The sequence below is a fragment of the Mytilus galloprovincialis genome, chromosome 14 (genome assembly GCF_965363235.1).
Source record: "Mytilus galloprovincialis chromosome 14, xbMytGall1.hap1.1, whole genome shotgun sequence".
Lineage (NCBI taxonomy): Eukaryota > Metazoa > Mollusca > Bivalvia > Mytilida > Mytilidae > Mytilus > Mytilus galloprovincialis.
Window position 1 is genome coordinate 34,703,124 of NC_134851.1, and position 17,677 is coordinate 34,720,800.

Sequence of the window (17,677 nt, forward strand, 5' to 3'; positions counted from 1 at the left end):
CATTGCTATTTTGATCCCACAAAGGTCCTGGATAAGCACAGTAAAAAAAAACATTTCAAATCATGGTTCACCTTTACCCACAAAATCCACAAATATTTATATGTAGTATCCCACAAATAGTAATGAATCCAAAGAAACATGTCATAGTGATTTTACAAGAAATTTAATGTAGATTTCATGTTTTGATAGTTGAGAGGCTAAGAATAGGTAAAATATGAATGATTACTCTTTGTTGAAAATTGATTATAATTTTTATAAGTGGTAAATCACAGCATTTTCATAACAACTTGCATTATATTGACAAAATTGGTCAGTAAATGTGGATTTTTACTTAGATACTTGTGAACTGGCAATTAAAAAGTATTTTGGTAAATGTTGGTTTTTACTTAAATATTTTTTAGGTTTTTTAATAAATGTTGGTATTTGCACCATACATTGCATCTCAAATCCTTATAATAATTATTATAAAAAGATAAGGAAGATTAAAATATGCATTGGATCAATGTTTATTAAAGATTCAAAGAGCATTTAGTACAATCACAGATAGTTACAACAAATCTCCATAAATGTCTTATACATTGTTTTTTTGTACTGCAATATTTTCATCATATACCATCTTTGGTCTTGCTTCACTGTTTTTAAATGCATTTCCATACATTGTGTTTGTGTAGCTCTACATCTATATATGAATTTCATGTCTATGAATGTTGATTTTGACACCAGGACTTGACGAAAATCATCCTTTGATAACTTTCCATGTATCGTCTGTCTTTACTGTCGAGTTTTCAGGTCCGATAAATGACACAGCAGCTGGTCTGTCTCCTGTCAGGTACCTACAAATGTATAATCATAGAATAAAAGTAAGCAAGAATGTGTCTAAAGTACACAGATGTCCCACTCACACTATCATTTTCGATGTTCAGTGGACTGTGAAATTTGAGTAAAACTATATTTTGGCATTAAAATACTGTGGATTTATTATTATTCCTGGAATACAAATTTTCATGGTTTTCGTAGGTACAGGTGAACCACGAATTTAAATGTTCAAGTAATCACAAATTTGTTATTGGGCTGTGTACAGACTTAGACAAAACCCCAAAATAAAATACTCACGAAAATGCGAGATTTCCTCAATCCATGAAAAAAAATTAAACCACAGTGAGAAAGATCATATCATAAAACATGTGTACTAAGTTTCAAGTTGATTGGACTTCAACTTCATCAAAAATACCTTGACCAAAGTCTTTAGTCTTGTATTATTTTAGTCTTGTATTATTTTAGTCTTGTATTATTTTTAATTTTAGTTTCTTGTGTACAATTTGGAGTTTAGTATGTCGTTCATTATCACTAAACTAGTATACATATTTGTTTAGGGGCCAGTTGAAGGATGCCTCCAGGTGTGGGAATTTCTCGCTGCATTGAAGACCTATTGGTGACCTTCTGCAATTGTCTGTTCTATGGTCAGGTTGTTGTCTCTTTGACATATTCCCCACTTCCATTCTCAATTTTATTTAACCTGAATCAACAGATGGACAAACAAACAAAAGGACGGAAAAACATGATGCCCCTATCTTGTCATACATAGTGTAAAGCTTAATTCCTATTTAGTATCATATATAGAAGTCCAAAAAAAAATCAAATAACCTGATCATCATAATTCAAATTAAGTTTCATAACTCTAGAACAACAAATATGAATATTTAAAAAATATGAAAAAAAAGGTTGTTTTATGGTTTATAGGATTTGATGATAAAATACAGACCTTGTGTTGAGTGTACATAAATATAAATGAGATTTGTTTAGGATATTACTTTTACCAATCAAAGCAAGGGGATACAAGTTTAATATGTGACATGTGAAAAATTGACTCAATCTCATGTCTTTAAGGCATTGATCTCAATACAATAATTTTTTTGAAATTAATGTAAACAAATTGGAAATTGAGCTGATTTCATATAATAAAACATTGTATAACCAGATGCTCCACAGGGCGCAGCTTTATACGACCGCAGAGGTCAAACCCTGAACAGTTGGGGCAAGTATGGACACAACTTTCAAGCTTGATACTGCTCTGAATTTGGATTGTGATAACATTTTTGACATTATGTAGGTTTCTGACATAAAACAAATGTCAAGATCGTACAAATCTATTATGCAATACTGTGCAATTATTTCTCCTTCAAACTTTTCAAAAATTAAAAATTTGAGAAATTTTGAAGAAAAAAAAATGTATCCCTTAAAAAAATTGCAAACCTGAAACTTTTTGAATCCCCCCTTGGAGTAATTATCCCCAAACTCGATCCCAGCCTTCCCATTGTAGTATATGGAACCTTGCAGTACAATTTCAGAGAGATCCATACACTAAACACAAGTTACTGTCTGGAAACTAGAAAAATGTTTGTTTTTAGCCCTTTTTTGGCCCCTAATTCCTGTGTTAACCCCCTAACTCAATCCCAGTCTTTCTTTTTGGGTTTTGGAACTTACTGATACAATGTCAGATAAATCCATATACTTACACACAAGTTATTGTCAAGAAACTAGAAAAATGCTTGTTTTTTGTCCCTTTTGGTCCTTTATTCCTAAACTATTGGCCCCATAACCCCCAAAATGAATTCAAACCTTCTACTGGTGGTATTAAACATTGTGGTACAATTTCAGAGCAATTGAAATACTTATACATGCATTATTATCCTGAAAGGAGAAACATGCTTGTTTTCGGTCCCTAATTCCCCAACGGTTGGGACCATCATCCGCAAAATCAATTACAACCTTCCTTTCGTGGTATTGAACCTTCTTATTAAATTTCAAAGAGATCCATACACGTAAACTAAAGTTATTGTCCGTACACCAAATGTGTCTTCAGACAACACAGATGATGACAAAGACATCATACTATTATACAATTCCAAATCTTTTTTGCAGTCCTATTAAAATCTCTGTAATGGAAAATTCTAGCACACATGAGTTGCAATAAGACATGTGTCGGATAGAAATTAATCTAAACAAGTGCATGACCATCTATGTACATGTAAAATACTTTAATTGAGTTAGGAACATTGGTATAGGAAATACAAGATGATTTTTTTGTCTGTTTTGTTTCTAGCTCTTGTGACAACTCTCTTTACAAACAGTTACAAACTTTATGTAGAGATTTTTAAACCCAAAATAGGATAACAGATATATTGCGATCCCTTTGCATAGGTCCATTTCTATCTAACGGAGTACACATGATCACATTAACCTTTTCTGATACTATCTGATCTGATAAAGAAATGTTCATGGCTGATGAGTATTTTTGATCAAAAGATATGTGTGAGAATTGTAACAAAATGTTTGTTGTCTCTGTTAAATATATTCCTAACTTGCAATAGGCTATGTTAGACTCTACTATAGTCCAAAGTTGACAACAAAATACCAAAAAAAAACACAAGGTGAGAAGATATGGTTTGACCGGCAATGAGAAAATTATCCGCCTGATTTCAAATGACATAGAAGAGAGAATTATAGGTCATAGCACATCCTTTAACAATAAGAAAAACATAGTAAACCATAACAATGCAAAAAAACGCCCTGACAAGAAAAATGTTAAATATTTTGTTTTTTTGTGGTTTTCTAGCTTGTGTTGATAAATATCTGTCCATCTGTGTTTTATACCCAAATATTCTTCATTCACATCATTACTTACTTTTTTGTTACATTTATAATATCCTGTTTTGATACTTGGAATAATCTGTCTCTCATAGTCTGTCTCATCTCATCAGTAATTCCTGACAAAAACAATGTCATACCAGCTGATCCTGGAGTAATAGGCTTGTCAGTCTGAAATAAAATTAAAGATTTATGATGGTACATAATACAACAGGGAGATAACTCTGTTAAAATCAGCTGGAAATTTTAATCACATTGTATTGTTAATGAAACATGAATCTTTTCAATGATCAAAATTAGTGTTTGTCAAACTGCTATATATCCAGTGAAACTAATTTTTTTTTTATTTTAATATTTTGATTAAAGAGTCAAGTTAGTATGCTGTCAAAATTTTATGAAAATTAAACAAGCCAAATTAACTTAAGTCTAGGTGTTTGGTACGACCTTAATTTGACCAAATGGATTGTTTCTTGATTAAGGATTTGCTTTCAACAACCATGAATATGTCTCTCGTGAGCATTTTTTTTTTTTTTACTTTTATACAAAAAGAAGCTTAAAGGAATAAATGGTTTAATAATATACTGTGTTGGTTTTTTTTGCATGTCAAAATATTTTTAAAGAAGAATAAATATTAGAAAGTATATAAATACCTGTTGGAAAACTGATAACTTTGCTTCATCAACATCCTCTGGTACAAACTTGTCTTCTACCACCCACTTTACTGCCTCGTCAAACACTTGTAATGTTTTACTGGAGTTGGGATCTCTTTAAAATATATAATAACCTGTCTATCAATGCTTTTTCTATTAATTTACTACTGCCATTATATTTATGTACATAATGTATTTTGGTGTCTATTAAATGCAATTTTTTGAATTATGAACAAACACTATGAAACTAGAGAAAACAAGCATTATTTGAGTATTGCCTGGCAATACATAGTCCCCTATCGTTTAAAAATTCATTATACTTGAACAAAATGCTAACTTGTCGATCTATAACTTGTCATAGTGTAAACTTTATCATAAATATCAAGTCAATATCTTTAACCATGACCAAAAAAAAAACCAGAAAATTCATTATTTGAGTGAATTTTCAAAGTCCAAGGACCATAACTGTGCACAAAATCATTAAAACGAACAAAAAAATTTGAACTTGATTTGTCTCTTGGCATGATAAAACTATACATCAATCATCAAATCAATATCTTCAGCATCACAAAAAAAGTGTGGAAAATGTTTAATGATTTTTTTTAGTTCGAGGACCATAGCCCTGCACATAATTGTCATACTGGATCAAAATTAAACGTGGATAGTAACTTGTCATGATAAAACAATGCATCAAATATCAAATCAATATCTTCAAGCATGAAGAACAAAGTTTGTAAAACTGATTTACCAGACAGACAGATGGACAGAGTGCAAACCTTATGTCCCTTTTTACTTCGTTGGTAGGGGTCTAAAACGTTTCTATGTAAGTAACACTCACAGACATTGTTTAGCAACCTTATATAAAAGTCCTTACCTGTATGAATAGAAACTCAATCCTCCTAAAGCACAAACAGCACCACTACCATATGGTCCACCTTACTCTTTGGAACAGTCCCTTCCTACCTTCCCCCAATCAATATAATGGAATAGTCCTTACCTGTATGAGTAGAAACTAAATACGCCTGAACCACAAACAGCACATTACAATATGCCCCCCCCCCTTTTCTTTCTTTGGAATAGTCCCTTCCTACCTTCGCTCAATCAATATAATAGAATAGTCTTTACCTGTATGAGTAGAAACTAAATACTCCTGAACCACAAACAGCACCACTGCCATATGCTCCACCTTTCTCTCTGGAATAGATAGATATTTCAATAATGTATTGTAAATTCGTAATTTTTTTAAGAATCTGTTATTATGATTGTTGAGCAACTTACATGAATGCAAGATTGATTGTTGGGATTTCTGGGAATTCTACATATCAATTATTCTATCAAAAGTTTAAATGTAAGTTTATAATTTTTTTGGAAACCTATCATGTCACAATTTTTTTTAATAATAAAACATCCACAAATTTACAGTAAGCTTTTAATTTATGATTCTTGAAAACAATGTTAACATGATTGCGTATTCTGAATTCCAAAAAGCATTTCAGACTATACCAAGATTATCAAGTAAAGTGGAGACCAAAGTTGACTACAGTTGAGTACAGTTAAATGGTCTTGCCCAATGCTGGAACAGTCTTGACTAAGTCTCAACCTTTCTTGATCAGTCTAGACCTTTAAATTTAGTCAAGACTGATCTGAATAAGTCCATATAACTCAATTATATATTGATTTTACAAAATTCAAGGAAATTTGGTAGTGTGAGTCATTGCTGTCTAATTTAAGGATTTAATTAATAGGTAAATAAAAAACTAGAATTTTTAGTTATTTTTTAAATTCAGTACAGTCATCTTTAATTATTTCTTTAACTTTTTTAACATTTTTTTTTTGGATTTGCATAACACTGTACAGCTATCTCAATTATACATTGAGCTTAGGGCTATTCCAGAAAAAAATGTATGGGGGGGTTGGAAGGCACATTATATTAATAATACATGTGTGATGGGTATCAGAGCAACTTTTCACACTATAATGCACTATTATTCTCAAATACAATTGTCTGGGTGGCGGGTGCTGACAAAAACTGCCTTCCAACACCCCCATACATTTTTTTCTGGAATAGCCCTTAGAGAATGCCAGGTTGTTTGGTAGTTTGATTTATTACTGTCAAATTTGAGGACTTAATTAAAAGGTAAAACAAGGCTAGAATTTTAAATTTCAGACTCTTTTCAGACAGCCACCTTTAATAATTTTTCAAAAGAAAAGTTGAAATCAAAGGCATTTACATTTAGTACAGTTAAGTACTGTCAAAATAAAGTCGAGTAATATCAAGTAAAATTCATGCTCATAAGAATTGAAAATATGTTCCTTTCAGACTCAGAGCAGTTTGTTGTGTAAGGTCCAGAATTTCAATCTAATAAGCAAAATTTGATGAGGAATGCAGATAACTAATGTAATTTTTCATTGAAATGAATAAATTTATTACAGAACAACATTTTAACTTATAAATATTAATATTTTTACAAGCATAGATTACTTTTGCTTGCTTCTTACTGTTTTTACATTGCATTTAAAGGGAGTTAACTCTGAAAAAGGGCATTTTCTGAAGAAATCTACATGAAATTTTGCAATTTTATATTTTAGCTGGAAAAAAAAATAATGACCCTATCTTTTCAATTGATATTATTAAAGCGTTCTCTTTGAGCTCTCTTTTAGCATTAAATTTTCCTGTATATTCCATACACCAGGTGCTCCGCAGGGCGCAGCTTTATACGACCCTAGTGGTTGAATCCTGAACAGTTGGGGCAAATTTGGTCACAATATTCAAGCTTGATTCTGTCTGAATTTGGATTGTGATCAGGTTTTTGACATAATATAGGTTGTCACAAAATTAATGTGGTTAAAGATCTAACAAATCTATTGCAAAATACTATGCAATTGAAGATTTCTTCTTGAAAATTTGAAAAATTTTGAAAAAAAGGAAGCCCTTCAAACAATTGGTAAACCAAAAATCTCCCCCCCCCCCAACTTTTTGAAACCCCCTTGGAGCAATAACCCTTAAACTCAATCTCATGCTTTCCATTGCAATATTGAACCTTGTAGTACAATTTCAGAGAGATCCATACACTTAAGCACAAGTTATTGTCATGATTGTTTGGAAACTAGAAACATGCCTCTTTTTGGCCCTTTTTTGGCCCCTAATTCCTACATATTTTGGGCAATTAACCCAAAACTTAATCCAAGCCTCCCCTTTGTTATATGGTACATTGTGGTACAATTTCAGAGAGATCCATACAATTACACATAAGTTATTGTCTTGAAACTAGAAAAATGCTTGTTTTGACCCCTTTTTGGCCCTTAATTCCATAACTTTGGGCCCATAACCCCTAAAATGAATCCAAACCTTCTACTTGTGGTTTTAAACATTGGGGTATGATTTCAGAGCAATTGAAATACTTCTACACAAGTAATATCCTGTAACTAGAAAAATGCTTGTTTTGGGTCCCTTTTGGGCCCCTAATTCCTAATCAGTTGGGACCATCATCCCCAAAATCAATCCCAACCTTCCTTTTGTGGTATTGAACCTTCTGAAAAAAATTCATGAAGATCTATTCACTTAAACTAAAGTTATTATCCGGAAACCAATGTGTCTTCGGACGATGACGTCGCAGACGACGCTGACGATGCAGACAACGACATCATACCATTATACGATCCCAATAATTTTTTGGGGTTGTATAAAAATGTGTCATTTTGTATTTTGTCACAACCTGTAGCTTGAGAAAATGCTTGGTGCCCTGTCATTTTTATTATATTTTGAACATATCACAATATAAACTATATTTTGGCAAAGTATGAACAAATTCTATCATTTTTAATTTAAACTCCCACACCACCTTAACTCTTAATAATTAAGTCAAATTTTATCTATTATTTTTGTCCCTTTATACTGTACTTTTCCACCCGATTATTTTCTATTCTGAAAACGTCATCCAGTGCTTATATATAACTTTAAATTTTACCTGATTTCTCTGTGTAAATATTTAGCCGACATCATTCTTGACAACACTCTCAATCTACAATAACAAACAACACATGTATATATATATAAACAGGACTAAATTGAAAACAATGTTCAAACCGATGATTGCCAAATAAATTGATAACGAGATGTAAAATTGAGAATGGAAAAGGGGAATGTGTCAAAGCGACGACAACCCGACCATAGAGCAGACAACAGCTGAAGGCCACCTATGGGTCTTCAATGTAGCAAGAAACTCCTGCACCCGGAGGCGTCCTTTAGCTGGCCCCTAAATAACATGTATCTTAATTATTAATATAATACCAAACAGAAAACAATAAACTTGCAGAGAAGATGGTATAGCGCAAACATGAGGTGCAAAATTATTCTTTTCTGAATTGGAAAAATGTATTTTTGTGGATATCTCAATTCATGATATTGAGGAATTATGCAACCAATCCTTACGCAAAATGTGTAAAGTGTTGAAAACTTAAATTTATAGTGATTAGTCTAAACTTGTATACGCCTCGTAAAATTTATAGCTGAACAAAATGTTAACTCTTCATTATATGATATTATATACTGTAAATTCAGAAATTATTGCACGGTTTATATAAATGCGAATAATGTGACTGGGCGGGTATCCCAATAATAAGAACTGGCATTTTGATAGCTAAAAGCATTTTTTTCGGAATCACAATTATTAAACACACATTTTTGTCCATTCTTGAAAAATCTAAATTAAAAATGCATGCAAAAATTTCTGAAATTACATTATATATAATATTAAAAGGTCATTAGAAAAATTTGAAGAAAAAAAAATCTTAAATTTTCAAACTGTCACCTATATTTAAATCCATGTTCTAGTCTTTTTTCAAATTGTATGTATAAACTTACTTTGGAAAATCTTCATGTGTGTAGGGAACTGTTTCTACTGCCTTACTCATGTAATTTACAGAGAATGGAAGTTCAAACTGAGTCTTGACTAATTCTGGTTCAAAATAACCATGCTGAAGAAAATAAACATTACAAATAATCAAAACTTCAAGGTAGTATATAATGTCTATCTTTACATGATTGGAAAAATTGCTATAAAATAGATTTGACAAGCTTAAAAACTTGCAATTTAATTTTGTAGCATTTTTTGTGTGCAGTATTTCCTGAAATTTGGCTTGGTTTTTAAATTTACAAGTTCAAAATCCATGTCAAAAATGATAAATTGACCTAGAAGTTTGGAGATCAATATATTACATAACTCAATGATAAAAGTCATATTCCTCAAAAAAACTTTCAATATGTCATATTGAAAGTTTTTTTGAGGAATATGAATATGATGATATCAAATTGAAATAAAAAATATGATACACATTCTTCAAAATTGTTTAAAAAATTATATTTAAAACCAGGATATTTCACTTTTTGTCTTTTAAGATCCTACTACAATGTTAAATTGATAACCTAGAAGAATAAGTTTAATTGGATGACTTATAAATGGACATATATGTTTTCTATTTAAAATCTCCTTGTAATTACCTGTGTATATTTTTCTGTAGATTTTAAATCTCCTGGTAATCCTTCTATGAATTTTTCCACTTTATTTTGATTAGTAGACATTTGTTCTGATGTACTGTTGATAGCAAACCTATAAAAAAAAACAATATATCATTTTACAATAAGTTCTGATAGATGACGAATTTCAGAATAACTGGCTAGGGCAGATATGGAAACAACTTGTATTGATTTACATACTAGGTGGTGTGCTGATAAATACCTGGTTTTTCTTTCTTATCTGTTAAAGATGTGCTAACTGTGGATTAAAACATGAAACTCTTTAATACTCACAATTTAATTTAAAGGCACTTTCAGGCTTGTTTTATTTACCACAATCTATACCTTTTTTCCAAACTATCAAGGACTATTATAATAACTCATGAACAGAAAAGTAAAAATCAACAACTTGAAATTAACCTCCATTTTGTCAAATACAATGTATCGTTCTATAATTACCTATAAGTAGTGTATAGAGTTTATATTTTGAAGATAAAATATGACAAGAAACCTCTAATAATTAGCTTTGACATAAAAATAAATGGGCCACTGGACTTGTTTTCTTGCTACATAATAAAACAGGTAAATCCAGTGCACACCACATTCTATTATAAAAGTTACATAGCTGAGTTATCTCCCCTTATCAAGAAAAGTTTTTAATAATGAATCAAACAAAAATATATATGTGGTTTTTTTTTTTTTTAAATACAGCGGTAAATATGACAAAACACATTAACTACCTACGATGTGGATAAGTAGAATTTATATTTATACTATTTAATATCTCCTACTGAATCAGTTATCCAGAAATACAAATGAATACCAGAGTTTTCATATTACAAAAATAGTAGTACATTTTTTTCTTTCTTTGGAACTAAACATGAAATTCTTATAAAATCAAAAAACAAATTTTAATATATGAAAAACAGAGATCCAAAGTTTTGACCAATCAATCCTTAGCTTAAAATGCATTCCGTAAATTCAGAATTTTTTGGCAAGGTTTTTATTATTGCAAAAATTGTTACAGGACATATATATTGCAAAAAAAATGATAGCAATGTTTGTTTACAATACATTGCAATATTTCCTTTTTGGTATAACATTTTGTATGTTATTTAAAAATTCTAATAATAAATGCACACACAAATATCTAAATTTTCAGTACCTTTTCAATTTTACTTTTAAAAAACATAACATTTGTTAATCATTCTTGATATTAAATGCTAGTAAATACCTAATATTATTTTTGTTCAGTAAAAATTGACCAATTTTCTGAAGTTTCTCCACAATTGTAATAACAGCACTTTCATCAGTCTCGGCTAAGGTCTTCATAGTGGAAACCTACAGTGAATATAAATCAATAAATCAAAGGCCATGCAGTGACTCTGTGTCATTTTGTCTCTTTTCTCATTGGCAATAATGCCACATCTTCTTATTCTCAGATGTATCATTATCATTCTTGCAGAAATGTTTTGTTGATAACTTTTCTTTTAAATATTAAATTCAGAAATTATTGCAAGCATTTATAATGGCCCCTTTTTGAAGAATGGACACAAGTTTGTGGTTTATTATTGAAATTTCAGGAAATCTTCATAAAGATATATGTATCAGATATCGGAACATGAGTTCTTTTTATCAAGAACACTTTGATCTGCATATCCTTCCAGAGCACCTGATATCACCCCTAGTTTTTGGTGGGGTTCATGTTGCTTATTCTTTAGTTTTATATGTTGTGTCATATATTCTATTGTTTGTCTGTTTGTCTTCTTTCATTTTTAGCCAGGCGTTGTCAGTTTATTTTTTATTTATGAGTTTGACTGTCTTTCTGGTACCTTTCGTTCCTCTTTGATTGTTCTATTTTCAAAAAGCAATGGTAAGTACAAAATAAATACCTGAGCCATTCCTCCGAGCACTTCCTTTAGCTGGGCAGCTGCATTCATACGGGAACTGCAGTGTGTCATAGCATATGAATGGCCTTGACCTGATATTGAAGAGGAAAGGTTAGCTGCTTCCATCATTACTAAGGTCATAAGACGACCTTCATCTTTTAAGTTTGGACTAATTTGGGAAAGAACATAAAACAAAAATTCTGATTAATGTATATACTCCTTTAATTTTATATATGCGAAATTTACAACCAAGTTTTAAAGCTGCTAAAATCAAATATGTACTTAAAATTCACAATAAGATTGTTGGAATGTTTACATGAACTACAGAAGTGGTAATAATTTATAATTAATATTGTGTTGTGTGCCTAGTCATCTCATTAATTATGCATCAGGTTTACTTTGTTTAAGGATGTACTTAGGTGAGGTTTTGGAATTTGTGCTAAAAATGTTCAGACTCCTTGGTGTTATTCCATACAATACAATGTAAAATATTTTGCCCCATAACACCCATTATTTTGTTCATATAAGACTTAATAGCTCATGAAAGGTCATTTACCAAAATTTGAGAAGATTCTTGATTTTCTTTCTTTTGTTTTGAGTCCTAAATAATACCAATGCAAATATAAGGTAAAAGTCCGAGTCAGCCTTTTCCCGCCATATTTTAAATCTCAAATATCTCGAAAAGGAGGTCCATGACCTATCAATATTTTTAGCTAATCTTTATCCTTAATTGATACTCTACCAGCTTATAGTCTCAATTTTAATTTCTTGATTTCTTAATTTTTACCTAACCTCACCTAAGTACATCCTTAATATAACAAAAGCCTGCATATCATTAAATAAAAGCTTCTTAAACAATGACAAATATATACACTTGTATGACATAACAATGAAGATAATATAAACACATGTTTGTGAACTGAATTGGGGCCAAGGTGAAGGATACATCGGAAGAATCATGATTATTAAATTGTAAGGAGGTGATTTCTAATTTCTTCTCAAGTGGGAGATAAATGTCATAATCATATTCTGGACAATAACGATTTAAATATGTTGTGATTTTCATATAAATCTGGATTAATTTAGAAATGTAAACATTTTGCAAATGGTCTGGTAGACATTGTATATATTGCAGTTGGACAAACACTGATTTTAATTTATCAAAAGCTTACTATTTCCTTAATGTTAGAATGTGATTAAAACGTTGAACCAATTTTTACAGAGTTATCTCCCTGTAGTATTATGTACCACCTCAAACACATATATAATTATTACCTGCAAAATATATTGTTCCAGAGATCTAACATTTTATCAACATTTCTGTCCAAACAGTAAGATGAAAATTCTACACCCTGAAAAAGAAATATATGCATAAAACATTATTATTATTTATCTCCACAGAGGCACAACTTGCGTTCATTAGTTACATATCAAACATGCATATATACAAAAATATCATATACTCATGGCACATTATTTTGAGAAGATAGGAAGGGAAGTTTAATTATTGAATGTGGGTCATGAGTCTTTTATCAGTATGCGTCTTTTACCATTAGGGCTATTCCATAAAAAAATTATAGGGGGGTTGGAAGGCAGTTTTTGTCAGCACCCGCCACACAGACAATTGTAATTGAGAATTATAGTGTGAAAAGTTGCTCTGATACCCATCACCCATGTATTGTTAATATAATGTGCCTTCCAACCCCCCCCCCCCCCTCCCCCCTACATTTTTTTCTTGAATAGCCATTATGCAAAATTATCTAAAAAAATGATAATTGGTTGTAGTGATATTTTGAAAGTCCCTTCCTACGCTCCCACATACATTTTAATGGAATAGCCCTAAGCATAAATATTATATTTAATTTACAGTAATATTTTTTAGTAGCTTTATATCTAAACTACCCATGCAACCTTGGCTTTTACAAATAAGGGAAAAAGTATAAAGGTTAAGGCTATTCCAAGATAAAAGTGTATGTAGAGGCTGAAAGGTACTGAAAATTAACATGTCCAGGTGAAAAGTGTTGAAATTTTTATTGAGTTAACTTCTTAAATAAGAATAAATTAATGGTTCTAGACCATTGCCTTCAAAATCAAACCCTTGCCAATATACATCATATTGAAAAGCAGTCATCAACCCCACGTATACATCCTTTTTAAAAAAGTAAGCTCGCCATACTCCAGAATGACCACACTTTATGCATAACAGTGGAGGCAGTTTTTCCGACCACTTCATGAGTTATCTCCCAATAAAAAATATTGTAAAACTCTCTGACATACAGCACATACAACATGCAATTTCTGATAAGGAACATGCTTATTACCTGTTCATAACTGTAATTATCACTATGATGTTGATTGACATGGGTCCCAGCTCCCAGACCACTTGTCGTTAGCTCTATCTGCTGAGATAATTCTTTGTAATCCATTGAACCAGCTCCCATTCTGTTAAAAAAGATGTAATTTAATCAAATTAATCCAAAAGTAGTCACAAAATGACAAATTGTCACTTAAGAAATAAATATTAATGCAATGATATTACAGAAATTCCTTCCATTTTCAAAATATTATATAGTAAACTAATACAAATATCAAAATATTTTGAATGAATAAATACAACTGCAATGATTTCATTGGTGCACAAATACATACATGTAGACAATAAGTGTGATACATGCCTATCAATTAAATAAATGAGCTGTTTATTACTTTCAATATGTTTAAACTAAAATTGTTCAGTAACAACTCTTGAACATCTTAATTTTTCTATTTCAACTGTGTAGGAGCTCACTTTGTTATGACATCACAGAACAAGGGTACATATGGTTTTAGATCTGTTGGTACATCACTCATGTTTGACATCATATGTAAATAAGTGATTCCATTGGTTGGTTGGACACATAACTGTACTGGTACTTTCCCTACAAACAATGTATAAATACACATTATGAAATTGGGATAATAATCGGCAATACAGTAGATGACAGACATTCATAAATGTCCACTTCAGCAAAAATAGACCTCTGTGAAAATGCTCAAATATCAGATCATATGGTAAGCTCTTCATTTTTAATCTAAAAACACTTGTGTAGACACTTATCAAAGGGTCAATTTCTAGAGCATCTTGACAAAAGCATATTAAGCTGGTTAAAAATATGGTCAATTCATTATCGAGCTTTTTAAAATTTTTAAAGGAAAACTCCTTTGCATATTCATGTTTAAGAAATATTCCCATATTTACTTTTCAGTTTATTACGTTCAGTTTGTTCATTGTAAATCTATCATTGTTTCCTTACCCGATGTGACAGCAGCTGTTTTTTCCTCTATTATTTTTCTGTCTATTTCATTTATGTGAAGAGTTGGAAGACAACTCAGATCTTCTTTATCCATCTGTTGTTGTAGCAGAGTTTGACCTGAAGTATATTTAAAAACATGAATATAAAACCATAGGAGCTTATTCCCTGCACACACTAACACATTTACATGTTCCTGTGAATGGAAGAATCTCTGTCAAAACCTTTTATAAGGTAAATATATTAATTATATAACAGTTCATTTCGTGATGTTTCAAGTCCTTGTTTACAAGCTACATTAATCCAAACGTTAGCCTGATATGCACTTATACTTTGTATGTTCAATGAACCACAAACTTTGGGTTAAAACCCCAGCTCAGAAGATTTATTACAGCAAAATACCACATGTGTGTAGGTCAAGGTGATATGTTTGGTAAGCTGGCTTGTTAGCTGAACAGTGAAATCATTATAAGGTTAGGTATACTTTCCTCCTTTCAGATAAGTCTAATCCTACAGACAGATTGATTGGTTATCTGTCTGACTTATCTACTTTTAAAAGAGTAATCTGATATAAAATTTCTGATCTCTCCACAGTTTAAAAAATTTAACTTTTAGATTAGATTTTTTTTATATTGATACATTGATAACACCTTTATTATTCCAATGATGTAACTTTTGATATTGTTCAGAGATTTTGTGCAGTCCAAATTAAGTGCTCATATATTTTAAGGCATTTCTATTTGTAAAACAATTGAAAACCTGACCAACCTTTTTTGTAAATTTGTTCTTTATCTTCATCTGTTAATTTTTCTACCATTTTTTGTAATCGTGTTGTCTCTTCTTCCTTTCTTTTTTCTTCAAACTTTTCATCAGGGCTCATTGTTGACACCAAACAATGCTTATTATTCTATCAAAATAAATCACATGTTATTTTAAATAAAAGCAAAGACACCCAATACAAATTTAATTCTCATCAAAAATAAACACTGTATGCAAAGTATTACGTTCAAATAGTTGTTAGGGGCCTTCTTAAACTTGCTGTGAGATGAGGGTTTGTTTTGGTTCATGTTAAAGGACATTATACTTTCAGATGAAGAAAATAAATAAAAGCACTGTTCCTTTTCTTTTTGTGTTATGTGCTGTGCATGAACTTATTTTTGTCGAGTGGATGGAAACCAAATATCCTTTCTTTTCTATTGACAAGTGATTTGGGAAGAGATTTAAGGTTCTTAATGCCATGAATGAAACATGAATACTAAGCAATTTTCATCATGTTCGAATAAAGAAACAGATCTATTTTGTCAAAAACTAGAATGATTTGATGTGCATTCTCGAGTATAAAATACTGGAGGTGAAAGAAAATGCTTCGTAAAGTTGTTTCTTTTAGATCACATAATAAAAATCTGTAAAGTCAATCCTTTCACCTCTTTTTTAAGGAAATAAATCATTTATGCCTTTAAATTTCTTTACTTATACATGCTTATTTGCTGTTTCATCAACATGGAAAATTGCTGATGATGAAAGCAAATGTTATGAACACCCTAGCAACAAGATGTTACTACATGTGGTTAAGTTAAAGAAAAGCTACATCTTCGCTCATGTTGGCCGGTAGCTTAAACCTTGCGCCTACCACAATATCCTGATTTTTAAAATCCGTCTTAAATGTATATCTTTATAAATAATAAATACCCTAAATTGCATAATGAACAGGTGTACTAAATTTGAAATTTAAGAGAAAACTTCAAAGTAAACTACCTTTAACCAAAAATATTTAACTGTTTTAAGGATGTATTCTTCTGACTTTTCAGTCTCATTCAGTCTCGTTGAAATCTCGTTCTTGAATTATTTCCAAAAACATGTAATGCAAGTGGAAAATATCAATGAATTTTAAAAAAATTATAATCAAACATAACTCTGTTGAAAAAAATGTGTATTTACAATGAACGGTTTTTGAGTAATCCAGTTTTCAAATTTTACGACCAATCAAGTCAGTATTTTTAGCCAAAATTTTGAGAAAATGCGTGAGGCATACAAAAAGTGATTTTACAAGAATCGTGTACATCCCATACAAGGATCCGGAAATTTTTTCACCTAATTTCGGTCATTTTCATATAACTTAAAAGTTGGTGCCTCTTTTCAAAAACAGATTGTCAAAATCTCATGACTGCATTAGTATGCTCCTACTCGAAGAATCAACGAACTTGTTTAACTGTTGCATCGCGTTTACTTCATGATTTATCCTACCATTTTCCTAAAATCGATCAAGAGCAATTAAGGGAAGGCAACAGTTTAAGAATAAAATGATTTTAATGACTCAAAATCGTAATTTTCTCAGTCATCGCTTACGTTTCTTTCGATTCTGAAGTCGAAATTCAAACCGGATGTAATGCGACAATACTAAAACGAACAATTCCGGACTTATTCCCGGGATTAGTTTTGTTTATAAATCAAATTCACAGGAAAAACATCATTTTTTTTTAATATTTTACCTTTAATAGTGTAAAAATATTAATGAAAATAGTTGCACTTGCTTAATTTAGCAAGAAATCATTTTAAATTTACGATTTAGTGTCAAATCTGCGGAAGAGAATTTTAGGCATGCGTATCATAGTAAACAAAGCACGTGTGTTAGTAGTGAAAAAAACTTTTTTCTGCGTAAATTAAACCAAGTTTTAATTTAATTTT

The 17,677-nt window shown here is 30.9% G+C and overlaps 1 protein-coding gene across 1 annotated transcript in view; it reads right to left on the minus strand.

Annotated features, from left to right (window-relative positions):
* Window positions 1-508: 508 nt before the first annotated feature.
* LOC143059095 (presequence protease, mitochondrial-like) overlaps window positions 509-17,677 on the minus strand; it is a 36,188-nt gene continuing 19,019 nt past the window's right edge. Inside the window, exons 14-27 of the mRNA XM_076232582.1 lie at window positions 15,761-15,899; window positions 14,996-15,112; window positions 14,491-14,620; window positions 14,024-14,144; window positions 12,978-13,054; window positions 11,706-11,871; window positions 11,048-11,154; window positions 9,799-9,907; window positions 9,163-9,275; window positions 8,267-8,320; window positions 5,424-5,492; window positions 4,299-4,413; window positions 3,686-3,819; window positions 509-833 (exon numbers count right to left, since the gene is read on the minus strand). Of these exons, the coding sequence (XP_076088697.1) occupies window positions 737-833; window positions 3,686-3,819; window positions 4,299-4,413; window positions 5,424-5,492; window positions 8,267-8,320; window positions 9,163-9,275; window positions 9,799-9,907; window positions 11,048-11,154; window positions 11,706-11,871; window positions 12,978-13,054; window positions 14,024-14,144; window positions 14,491-14,620; window positions 14,996-15,112; window positions 15,761-15,899 (1,548 nt within the window). The 3' untranslated portion in view covers window positions 509-736. The remainder of the gene's footprint in view (window positions 834-3,685; window positions 3,820-4,298; window positions 4,414-5,423; window positions 5,493-8,266; window positions 8,321-9,162; window positions 9,276-9,798; window positions 9,908-11,047; window positions 11,155-11,705; window positions 11,872-12,977; window positions 13,055-14,023; window positions 14,145-14,490; window positions 14,621-14,995; window positions 15,113-15,760; window positions 15,900-17,677) is intronic.